This window comes from Rousettus aegyptiacus, unplaced genomic scaffold, assembly GCF_014176215.1.
Source record: "Rousettus aegyptiacus isolate mRouAeg1 unplaced genomic scaffold, mRouAeg1.p scaffold_m13_p_17, whole genome shotgun sequence".
In the NCBI taxonomy this organism is placed as follows: Eukaryota; Metazoa; Chordata; class Mammalia; order Chiroptera; family Pteropodidae; genus Rousettus; species Rousettus aegyptiacus.
This window is the reverse complement of record NW_023416292.1, coordinates 40,462,086-40,475,298: the sequence shown is the minus strand read 5'-3', so window position 1 is coordinate 40,475,298 and position 13,213 is coordinate 40,462,086. Positions and strand designations below refer to the sequence as shown.

Sequence of the window (13,213 nt, the reverse complement as noted above, 5' to 3'; positions counted from 1 at the left end):
CTTCTGCTTCGGCTACAGTAAATGACTGAAGTATCTGAATTCTAGCATCATCCAATATTTCAACTGTCAAAAACAAAAACATAAGTTTATAAGGCCAGCAGATACACAAGTAAACTAATTCTCAAAAAAAAAAGCTCAGATTTGTAGCATTTGCTGATCTTTGTGGTTTTTTTCTCCCATTTCAAGCTACCAAATACTACAAACTTCCTGAGTATTTAAGCCTCTCACAAATTGGGACAAGCTGGCTATAGCATACATTAGTCAAGGGACTTAAAATATGCTCTCTTTTTCTAGTTAGTAAACACCATATCAAAGTCCTAACAATCCAAGTTTTAAGTAGATATGTATTTTAAATAGCAAGCTACAATTAAGTGGCCATCAAAAGCTTCGCATATGTATTCCTGTCAAGAATCAAAAATGGTAGGACGGGGGTTGTATCTAAAAATGGCATAGATAGAAGCTTTGTTCATCCCTCTTACAACCACATCAAAGCTGGGATGGAAACAGGGAGCAAACAGCAAGCAAAGTCACTTGGGATCTAGATGAACAGAAGCACTACAACTGGAGAAAGAAATAAGAAATCACCCTGCAACAGTTGGAGGTAGGAGGGGACGAAGACACAAGGCTGCCCAGTCCGAGCGGCTGAGGGGGTCAGAGGCTGCAGCAGTGGCAGCCGGCGGGCGCAGACGCCCTTTAAAGGGCTGCTCAGGAGGCACCAGGGACTTACAGGGGTCACTGAGTTGCTGGAAAGAAGGCCAGAGGCGACGTTCTCTCTGGGGCAGAAGTGCTGGTGGTACCCACTGTTCCTCCCCGCTCCCAGGATGGGGACACAGCGCAGCCATAGCTAGCAGAGACATCATCAAACTGGATAACAGTGGTTGCTCTGCCCAGATAATTCCCTGAAACTCTGCCTCCCCCAAACCGTGGCCACACCCAAGCCACATCCAGTTGTATTTTCAGTGAGTTGGGTGATCGTTACTGAGCCAATCCCAAGACCCACACTGGTGGCAGCTGGCCTCAGTTTCCAGTGTGGCCTTTTGAAGCAACTATAAGCACATTATCTGTGGATTGTTTGCTGAATCTTAACAAGTGGCCCTGGAGGGACATACGCCATGGCTAGACTCGGCCTGCAGTTGAACCCCTCTCTGGACTGTGCCACTGGACACTTACTACACAAAGCCATGCTAACAAGACCAGGAGACTTAGGAGTTTTGCTTAGTACATAAAAACAGACACAGAAAGGTGGCCAAAATGAGAGGACAAAGAAGCAGAAACCATATGAAAGTACAGAACAGAGATCCAGGAATAATGAAGTCAAGCAATCTGACAGATGCAGAGTTTAAAACACTGGTTATAAAGATGTTCAATGAACTTAGGGGAAGTATAGATGAACTCAGTGAGAACTTTAAAGAATAGATAAAAAACATAAAAATGGAAATGGAAATTATAAAAGAGAACCAGTCAGAAATGAAGACCACATTATCTGAGATGAAGAGGACATTAGAGGGAATCAACAGGGTGGATGAGGAAGAGGATTGAACCACATTTTTATATAGAGGATGAGGAAGCCAAGGGCACTCAATCAGCACAGCAAGAAAAAGTACCAAAAATATAATAATAATTTAAGGAGAATTGGGGATGAAATTAAATGTAAAAGCATCTATGTCATGGGGTTACCGGAGGGAAATCAAGAAGTTAAAGAGCTATTTGGAGAAATAATAATGGAAAACTTCCCTAATCTGGTGAAGGAAATAGACTAACAACCCCAGGAAATTCAGAGTCTAAAAAAGATGAACTCAAAGAGGCCCACACCAAAACACAACATAATTAGAAGGCCAAGGGTTAAATACAATGAGAGAATCTTAAAAGCATCAAGAGAAAAGTAATTAGTTACCTACAAGGGAGCTCCCATAGCAGCTGATTTCTCAAAAAAAAAAAAAAAAAAAAACTTTGCAGGACAGAAGGGCTTGGTACAAAATATTCAAAGTGATGAAAACCCAGGATCTACAACCAAGAATACTTTATCCAGCAAAGCTAACATTAAGTGTCAAAGAGCAGATAAAGAGCTTCCCAGGTAAAATAGCTAAAGGAATTTATCATCACCAAGCCAGTATTACAGGATATGTTGAAGAGACTTCTTTAAGAAGAAAAGCATGTATCAAAAACAGGAATAAAGAATGGTAATAACTACATTCCTATCACCAACTACCTCAAATGGAAAAAAAATTAAGTGCTCCAACCAAAATATAGAGCGGCCGAATGGATAAGAAAACACATGTTACCTATAAAAGGCTCACTTCAGATTAAAAGACACACAGAGACTAAAAGGAAGGGGATGGAAAAAGATATTGCCTTGACAGACCTACAGGATATTGCACTGAATGAAATGGGTCACATAGAGAAAGACAAATATCACATGATTTCATGTACATGTAGTAAAATCTAAAGAACCAAACAACAACAACAAAAATGGAAACAAACTCATAGATACAGAGACTATTTTGAGGGCTACTAGTCGGGAGGGAGGTTGGAGGGGATTGCGAAAAAAGGCAAAGGGATTAAGAAGTACAAATGGATAGTTACAAAATAGACATGGAGATGTAAAGGGTAGCATAAGGAAAATAGTTAATAACATTGTAATAAATATGTAAGGGGAAGAGGAGTACTAGATTTAGTGGGGCGATCATTTTGTGAGTTAGCGAGATCTCTAATCACTATGCTGTACAACTGAAACTAACATATTATTGTATGCCAACTAAAATTGAAAAAAAAATTCATTGAATTGTAAAATGTAAATATGAGCAACTAACTGTCTCTTATATTTCAATAAAGCCGGGGGTGGGGGGTGGTGGGAATGGCAAGACAGATATTTACTACTCAGCTCCTAAAAGCCACCCAAGCTCCTGAATTCACAACATATACATTAGACAAGAGGTTTTGTTTTTAGAAGACCACTTTTATTTATCATTTGGTGGGGAGGGCTGAAAACTAGATAGGACACAAAGGACACACAGCCCAGAATCCAAGCCCGTTTAAAATGTTACCTATACTCTAGTATTTTCTCTACCTCTAATAGCTGTAGATATAGTGCCCTGCCAGGAACTATGACCAAAATGAATCTTGCCACTAGAGAGAGAGTTCAGGCAAAGTAAGTCCTTCCTATCTCACTCGCTATTTAACTAGTTATATCTGATGTATATGGCAACCTAAGTGATAGCACACAGTAAGTTTGTCAAATAGGTGTAATTTGTCTGTAGCTCGGCCCTGTGTTGCCTTTGGGCATCTCCTCCTCCTCTATATCAGGGTTCTCTCAGCTCCAGGCATTCAGGATTCTCTGTGAACACTGGCTCCAAGTGAGGCCAGCATGCAAAGTAAAAAGTACAATGAACACTTCTTCCCAAAAACCTAAAATCTTTCCCTTATATTTTACTATTTCTAATACTAATAAATATAAAAAAGGAAAAACAAGCCACAATTTCTACCACTGACTGAGTAATCACAATAGAAATGTTTAGTGAGCTATCATATAATAGTCAAACATCAGTCTTAAGAAACTAATTATATTCCAATAATTTATATAAAAGTGATTCTACATAACATGGCTTACTTTTGCGAGAGAGTCGGTAAGCATGTATCTCCAGAATAACCTCAGTTCCAACATGCCAGGCTACAAATCCAATCATTGCATAGGTTTTCCATGAGCCAGGAAGATTCAGTCCTGGTAAATCAATTCCCAGGAACATTGCTGCCACTATGTTTAAAAGAAAAATATATATATTCAAATGCAATCACCACCAAGAGAGGTAATTGTGAGTGTGTGTATATGTGTGTGTACTATATCAAGTAAAGCATATGAAAAGAGTTTATCAGATGAATTTGAACTAGATTAATATTTTTGACCAAATAGTTAGCCTTTTTTTCTCCCAGTCTTATTATTAGACTAGAAAGGGAAAGACAGGAAATTATAATTATGATCTAGCGATTATTAAAAAAGAGGCATCCAAACTATCCAAAAGTTGTCAGTCTGCAATGTAGGAAGGGAGAAGAGTGTGGAACCAATGGTGACCCTTTTCCACAAAGAACCCCACAGGCTATAGAAATGTGAGAAGAGGAGGTGCCAGCTTAGGCTTTCATTATATGAGGCATCCAATATATTGAAAAATCACGCCTGACTTTTGCAAACCAGCCTTCCCTGGAAGGCACCATCCCTGTAGAAAGCGCCTGGAGACAGAGGGCTGGGACCCCACTCCTCAGCCCGCTCAGCACAACTCACAAATGACCCTCAACTTGAGCTACTTAAATAGTTGGCCGCCAGCACAGTTCCTTCTACTTGCAAAAACAAATGCTAAAAAAATTTTAAAAAATTAAAAATAAAAGTCTTAAAATGAGAATTTTAAAGTCATTTTAAAAACCTTATGCTTCAAACTGAAATAATGTCTTAAGTAGTTACCTCTAGAAATGACTTTCTGGATTTCAATGTTTAAGACTGATTTCTCCTCAATAACCAATTACTCCAATTACTAATATGTCTAAAACTCATTTAAGCCAAATTACAACTTGCAATATGAGCAACCAGCAATTATATATGAATAAGTGGCATCACAATTACTTACCTGCTATTATTCTAGCAGCTGTTCCCAGACCCCAATGAGTCCAGTTAAACAACTGCCTTCTGCCAAAATAAAGAAGCAGTCAGTATTCTTAAAAGTGATGGAACTACAATTAATTCCCAAGAGAATAAAAAACACACAATTTCCCTATTGCCTAGGAATTATATATCTGAAATACATTTTAAAGCCTTTTAAGTAAATAGAATTTATTGCTGAATTTTATAAAACACAAAATGTTTCAACTTGAAAAGGGACTACTTTGCCGATTAATGCTATCCACATTAACGACACATTTCTAAAGGCTATAAGTACCTTTGGTGATATAGCGGTGGCCGGAAGGCTGCCAGCAGAGGCTGAAGAACTGCTAAAGTCATCACTATACAACCCAGGTATGGGTGACAACCTGCACGCTAAAGAAAGAGCCATCATGTTAATGGTCTCGGTCTCATCACCTTAAACCCTCAAGTTAAAAATAACACACATATATGTATTCTTATGTGTTTCTATAGTTTTAAACATATGATGATCATGATGATGATGATGACGACGATGACGATGCCGACACGCACCATCACTGCTCGTCTACTTTAAACCAGGTGCGTACTCTACACATACCATCACTATTGCTCACTGTGATGCTTCACAGTCGGTTATGAAGAACCCACTTTAACAAATGGAGGAACTGAGGTTCAGAGACATCAGTAAGGTGTCCAAGGCCACACAGTGCGTAAATGGTTATGGTGGCATCCATGTACAGAATGCTGCCTCTCCCCCATCGGGATGTTAGATGACCACCAACACCAGGACGGCCAACTGCAGCCCACCCAAGACTAGTCCATATCCACATATCAGGAGCAAGCATCCCAATGTATGGTGATTATTTTTTCGGATCTCTGTGTTTCCCTGAGTTCAGGCCAAACTGAAATATTAAATTTTGATATCAAATTCTGACTGGCTCTGAAACTGGATGAATGTAATGGAAGTATAGGCTCTGACTTTAGTATATTACTTATTTTTATATTTATTCATTCATTCATTCATTCATTCAATAAATACTTACTGAGAACCTACGATGTATCAGAACCTGTTCTGGGTGCTTAAGGTACAGAGCTTACATACTAGTGCGGGGAGGCAGAAGAAAGAAAAACCATAATAAATAAATTATATGGTATGACATACAGTAAAGCGTGCTGTGGGGAAAGCAGAGCAGAGCAGGGCTCTCTGAGAAGCTATTATTTGAGCAAAGACTTGAAGGAGGTGAAGGAGAGGAGGATGTATGACCAAGGCAGAAGGAATCTTTGCAAAGACTATATATAAAGCAGAAGCATGCCTGGCACTAGGCCAGTGGGGAATTACAGGAGCTATAAAGAGAGGAGGAGACCCATTTAGAGAGTAACTGGGAGCCAAGTCATGGAGGTCGTTAGAAGGACTTTAACTTTGAGTAAAATCAAGAGGCAATAGAGAAACCAATTTGGGACACACCCAGGAATGATATGATTTACATTTTTTTATATAGCTCTGCCTTCTTGTTGGAAAACAGACTGTACATGGGCAAGGGTTGAAGTGGAGAGACCAATTAGGTGCCCGCTGCAATAGTCCAAGCAAAAGATGATGGTGGCTCAAACCCACACAGTACTATCAGTGATGCTGAGAGTATTCTATTTTGAATGTAGAGCCAATGGGATTTCCCGATGGCTCTGATATGGGGTGTACAAGAGAGCAGAGTTAAGGATCATTCCAAGGCTTTGGCCTTAGTATACCACTGAACTGCCAACCGCTGATAGGGGGGTGGCGGCAGCTGAAGCAGGACTGGCAGGAAAGACCAAAATTCCATTTTGGACACGTTAATTTTGAGATGTCTTAGACAGGCAGGGTGAGTTCCTGAGTTGACTGTGAGTCTCAAGCCAGGGGTGAGGTCCAAGTTGGAGAATAAGCCCCTGTTTCTTCATTCGTCACATGTAGAGGACTTAGCACAGCTGGTCATATAGGAATGCAACTAACGTCGGCTGCTTAGCGGTAATCACAGTCTCAGTCAGAGAAAACCAGCTATAGTGTTCACGTTCCTTAGATATCACACTTTCAATTTTCACCACTCTATGGTGAGAAAACTCGCTAAACTATATAGAGTATACATAACATTTGATGCAACCTAAAAATACATTTCAATACCAAGTAATCTGCATTGACACATTTACTCTATCCCCTGACTCCCAACTATGTGAAAAGCTCATCAGACGATTCAGAAAAAGAAAAAGAAAAAAGAAAGAGGGACACAAGCAAAAATATCTTTTTACCCATGATTTGAGAATAAAACGGCAATCTCTTAATATCAAAATGAATTTATATTAAAACATCCTGTTTAAAATATACTTACCCAACTCCAGCCTCCTCTGTAAATGAAAGGCAGAACGAAAGCGATGCAGGTGAGGGCAGAAGTAGTGAGCATGAGCATTCGATGCACCTGCAAGGGTGAAATGACAAAGTGAGGAGAGTGAACTCAGTGCGAGAAGGGAGTTGGTGTTACTACGGGAAAAAGCTCATGGGATGAGATCCCCCGGCACCACGCATTCAACTGACATCTAACCACAATTTGTGGTCCATTAAAAAAAAAATCTTAGTATACCACTGAACTTGAAAGAAAAATTTAAGCTGCCATCCTCATCATTCAAAAGCATCTGGCAAGATTTCACCGGCGCAGAGCAGCAGGACTGTACACTTCGCACACACAGTACAACCACTTGGCAAGTCCATCGTTTCCTTCCAAAGATATTTATTAAGTTCTACCACCAAGTACAGTTCTATACACCACATACAAGGAGACAACAAAGAAACAGAAAATATTGTCCTCTGAGGAGCTTGGGATATAACTAGTAGATAAGAAACACATAGGAAATGTATAATTCATTGTCCAAATCATAATATTGAAAGTGAAAATGGGCACTATTGATTGACTATGCCAGGAAACTGGTGCACACCAAGACTATACAAGAGAAAGGAGGACGTACAGTCTCCATATATATGGTTTTAAAGGAAATGGAAGATTTTAATTGGTAAGGAGAAGACATAAGAGGGAAGGAAAGAGAGAGAAGAGCGCGGCAGGTCGCAGATAAAACAGATGGACCCTGCCACCCAATAGTGAGAAACAAGGTTTGATAAGGTCAATCTTAAAAGCTACAAATTTATTTGACTATCAAGTTTTAAGAATACTCCCTTATATAGTCAAAACTTGTTCCAATAAGCAGTATTTTTCTACATGCAGACACGCACATTCTATCTCAACACATATTCACTGACCTATATATGCAAATATCTATACTCCATGACACATGAAAGATAAGGTTTATTTGCTTTGTTTTGAGAGGTACTTACTGACCCTTGTTCATCTGTCTAATTAGGAGACTGCCTCCTAATCCCATGTAAATGGGCAACATGAAAAGAAATACTTCTAGTTTTTCTTCCTGCCCACATAGGAGATAGATGATCCTGACTGGTGAGCTCAGGATAGTCTGACATTTATTGGCCCATCAAACAGAGGACAGACCCCTGCTTGGAATACAGTAAGCAACCCACTATTTTTTCTGCTCTTCTGCCTTCCTTGACAAATCTGTATTTGGTGCAGTGGGTGAATGCTCTTCTGGTCTCTCCTTCTGTAACTAGATGTGTAAGTCAGGATCATTTGAGTTCCAAAGTCTGTTACAAAGGTCTTGGCAAATTCTCCAATCCAACCTGATCCTTCAAAAAGCTGTCTCTATTTTGATCCCCACCAAGTATTCTGTAGCTATTCTCAGTTGGTTAGGAAATGAATAGGCAAAAAGAAGAAATTATTAGGATCCGAAAACTATGACAACTATAACTTCAAAAATAAAAAGGAAAGAAACACACACTTCATATGATTCCATGTTGCAGTGTGCAAATAATATGGAAATTGCATTAAACTTTTTCTCCCACCTACCTGAAACCAAGCGGATTCGCCAAAGAGAGACTTTGACCAAACAGGTTTGAAGAACCGGGCAATGATTACACCTATGCTGACGGTAGTCATCCATGCCACAAACATTAAGGCACCTACCGGTAAGAAAATACAGTGGATAACATCACAAACTAATTTGGCTGTTTATAAATGACCAAGCCAAGTGCTCAGAAAACGTAAACGACCAGTGAAATACATTCGACTGAAGGAAGCGTAGCCTAAAACCCCCCGATGCTTTACTGCTTTTCCACCGCCACTACTTCCAACGGCTAACACTCCCATAGCTCCTACTGTGTGTCAGCACTGTCTCTGAGCGCTTTGCATGCATTGCTTCAATTGATCTTCACAACAATCCTAGGAAGTGGTTACAATCATTACTCCAATTTTGCTAGAGGGGAAACTAATAGAGAAATTGAGTAACTCGTTCGAGTTACAAAGTTCGGATTTGAACCCATTCTGGCTTGAACAACTGTTCTTAACCGTTATACTAACACAGCCTGAAGTTATCTCAAAATCTCCTCACATCTCACTCCAAAAAACAATTTAAAGAAAGCATAGGAACATTATTTCTGAATTCAATTACTTTCAACTTTCCAGTTTCTACGAGTAGAAACAAATTAGCAACAATAAAGTTATTTTCAAGCTTAACTAAGATAACATTGATTGAAACTCCACTAGAATGGAGTACTGAAGAATTTAAAGGAAATATACCAAATAAGGACAATTCCCCCAATTATTAATATTTTACATTGACTGTATATACTACATTATTCCTCTACTTTTCAATCCCATATTTTCAACAGTAAGCTGAGCTACTTTTCAGATGGAATCTACTTCATCCGTAGAACCAGAGCACATTAGAGCCCCCCTTTAGGCCACTGCTCTTCCCTTCGCCATTTTAAGTACATGATACCTAAGTATGGCACTGAGAACTTAGTATACCCACATATACTCATACGTTAGTTCCTCAACAACAAACTGTATCTTTGAAACCCAACCATGGATAAACAATCAAAATCACGAACTACTCTTTTATTAGCATTTATTTTAATAAATGGCATAATTAAGGCCTCATAAAAGTTAAATTAATTAGTCCAGTGCTACTCAATTCTGGCTACAGTTAGAAACAATGAGGACATTTTTTAAAATTATAGTCTTCTTAAAAGCTCCATGGGGGATTTTAATGTACAGCAGGGTTAAATCCACTGAATTATCCCTATTCTCCATTTTTAATAAAAATTAACAGTCATTAAGATAAACACTACTACCTACAAGTATTAATGTTTAAACACAGGAAATGCATGAACATCTGCTAAACCATGTCCACCACCACTCCCCCAGCCAGCACTGAGTCATCGAGCAAGGTTTTTCCACAAAGTAGTGGTACTATTTTACATGTAATTTACCATGAGCCTTCAGAAGAAGTAAAGAACGGGATCCTCCTACATTCTTTGGATGGTCCGTCACATCGTGTTTTTCATATGTAATCAAAGGTTGCTGGGAATGCTTATAAATTCGACCTGAATTTTTTAAAAAAAGAAAAAAATGATGAAGAAGAATTACTTCCTCAGGAGGGAAGGAATGAAAAGACAGTGGCACAGCATGGAAAGAAACAATTCTAAGGTCATAAAAAATAAATAAGTATCAATAGAGATGTCATTCATATATAAGCCATTCATAAGTGTCCAGGCAAAGGCACGTGATATTGGGGAAAAAATAACTTAGCAAACCAAGAGATAAATCAAAATGAGGACTAGAAATGAAGAATTTATGATTTAAAAAAAAAAAAAACTGGTGGCATGTAAGAGACCAGTTAAAGAATGTTGTCAAAATAATTACTGTAAATATTATCCAAATTTTTGAAAATGTTAAATATAATTCTTGAAAGAGAATACAAGTTTTTGAAAAATCTAGAATCTTAGATTAAACTAATAGAAATTGGGCCTGGATGAATGGGAAGGGTAGAAGACAAAGGAAAACATTTGATGCTATTATTTGGCATACAGTCGCTTGAAACTGAGTTTGACTAACAAAACAAAATCCCAAAGGACAGTGATATAAACAAATTGAGAATGTATGTATTATTATATTATTATTTATCATGCATAAACTTAAATCTGTGAATATATATAATTATTCCAATTAGTTCGTATATGTGAGTATATATGTGTGTGTGTTCATTCTGGACTTCTACCATACAGAAATATTCACATTTTACCCAAAGATATATGTATAAGAATGTTCACAGAAACTTTTTTTATGATGGCCAAAATAAGTTTAAACAAGCTAGATATCCATAATTAGGAGAATAAGTAAATAAATTATGGGACATATATTATTTTTAGAATACAATACAAATATCAAAAAGAATAAAAATAAAGAAATTTCATGACAGATATGTATGAATCTTTGTCTCAAACAAAAATAAGTATTAGACTGCATGCTACATTCAGCAATTCCCAAAAGAAATAATTTTTCAGAATTCAAGTTATATTATCTACCCAAAATACAACAAAACTAAAAATTAGGAACAAAAAGCTAGAAAAAAAATGCTCCACCTAGATATTTAGAAAACTATTATTCTAAGTAACACTTGGATTAAATAAAAACTTGAAACTAAAATCACAAGTCTTTTTAAAAACAAATAACAATGAAGACACTTTATATCAAACTCTTGTGATATAATTAAGGTACCATTTAGAAGTTTTTGTCATCTTAAAGTATTTCCTTAAAAAAAAAGGCTTAAAGCATTGAAGTAATTCTTTAATTCAGATGTATTTAAAGCAACAAAATATAACCTAGGAAACCAGAAAAGACAGCTGATTTTAAAAAGCAAGAAATTATCAAACTAGTAAGTCTAAAAATCAGAAAAATCATGTCTGTAAAAAGCCAATAAGATCAATTGATGGCAAGTCTGACCACAACATAAAAAGAAGTATCACATAACATAGAAGACGGTCTTTAAAGCTATACAAAAATGCTATATAAAACTTTAAATCAGTTAAAATCTTTCAAAATCAAAAGAAATGGATGAATTGTTGGGAAAATCTAGAACTACAAAAATTGATCAAAGTAGCGGCAGCAATTCTGGAGAGTAATAACAATAGAATTTTATTTTAATTAGTCAAATATTTCCATCCCTAAAGGTTCAGACTGTTACATGGTTGAGTTCTATCACACTGTTAAAAAAATTTTTTAACTTAAAATTTTATTTATTTAAACTTTTCTAGAGTTCATTCTATAGATTAGCGTAACCCTGAAGCCAAAACTAGGCAGGCATACACACGCACACAAACACACACAATCCCACAACCACAGATTAAAATAATTTATGACTATAAATGCAAACGCTTAAATAAAATATTAGTGACTCAAATAAGCTGTGTATTAAATGAATAGCAAAACATGACCAATGATGGATTAGTCCAGGAAAGTGAGGATTATTCACCATTCAAAAATCTATAAAAGTAATGATAAACTATCATCTCAACATCTTCCTGAAAGATATTAGATGAAATTTAGCACACGCTTATCACATAGACTCTTTGTAAAGTTAGGAATAGAAGATAGACTCAGAATAAAAGATAGACTCAGAAAAATACAAGAGACATGACACAACACTGAATATCAGAAGCACTCTTGTCAAAATCAAGAACAGGACAAGAATGTTTGCCATATCAACAACGCCATTCTCATTTTTCTGGGAGAAGTAAACAAGTAATGAGACAAAAAAGAAAATGAGGGCTGTTGCACAAGATACGATGTTTATCCAGATAATCCAAGATAATCAACTGGAAAACTAGGTGGCTAAATTCAAAATAAACATTCAAAAATCAATAACTTTCCTATACACCAATGAAATTTTAAAATTCTAAGAAAAATAATCCCATTCACAATAGCTTGTTTTTTTAGAAATTTACAAAATACATAAGAAACAAAGTAACAAAAACTATATAAGGTTTACAAGAGATACGAAGAAAACCACAGGATCTGAATAAATGGAATACCCTGATATATTCCCAGAGAGTAAAGCTTATGTTTGCAAAGATGTCAATTATGCCTCAGATTAATCTAAAATTTCGTTGCAATTTCAATCACAATCCCACTAGGATTTTTAATGGAATTTGACGGATCATTTCTAAAGTTCATCTAGAACAGATATACAATGAAGAGGCAAGAATTCTGGAAAAAGAAAGCCTGGAGGAAAATCATGTTATATCAAAATTTACAACCAATTATGAAGCTATAGTCATTTCAAACAGTGTAATAATAGATAGACCAATGAAAGGATAAACTAGAAATAGTTTAATTTAGTGATAGCTTTTTAGAATGATAAAGAGGTTTTCAAAGTAATGGAAATAAAATGGACTATTTAAAAAATGATGTTGAGACATCTGGCTATTCATTTGGCAAATATTATTTTATCATAGCTTATTATAACAGAGAAGATCAGAAATAAAACAGAAAATGAGAAGAGTTACATGTAATGAATACCTAGAATAAAGAGTGTAAAGAAGAAACACTATCAGGAGCTACAAAAAGAAAATAATAAAGAAAACTATTGAAAATGATGGGAAAGTCACTGAAGAATCTAAAAATACTGCATTAGTAGAATGGCAGCAATGAATGGAAA

The 13,213-nt window shown here is 36.7% G+C and overlaps 1 protein-coding gene across 2 annotated transcripts in view; it reads right to left on the bottom strand.

The window, feature by feature from the left end:
- Positions 1 to 13,213, bottom strand: part of FRRS1 (ferric chelate reductase 1) — a 40,933-nt gene that overhangs the window by 890 nt on the left and 26,830 nt on the right. For both annotated transcript variants that reach the window (XM_036235154.1, XM_036235153.1), the window contains 7 exons: positions 9,987 to 10,100; positions 8,563 to 8,675; positions 6,985 to 7,071; positions 4,923 to 5,020; positions 4,614 to 4,672; positions 3,608 to 3,751; positions 2 to 63 (listed from right to left, as the gene is read on the bottom strand). In XM_036235154.1, the coding sequence (XP_036091047.1) occupies positions 2 to 63; positions 3,608 to 3,751; positions 4,614 to 4,672; positions 4,923 to 5,020; positions 6,985 to 7,071; positions 8,563 to 8,675; positions 9,987 to 10,100 (677 nt within the window). The remainder of the gene's footprint in view (position 1; positions 64 to 3,607; positions 3,752 to 4,613; positions 4,673 to 4,922; positions 5,021 to 6,984; positions 7,072 to 8,562; positions 8,676 to 9,986; positions 10,101 to 13,213) is intronic.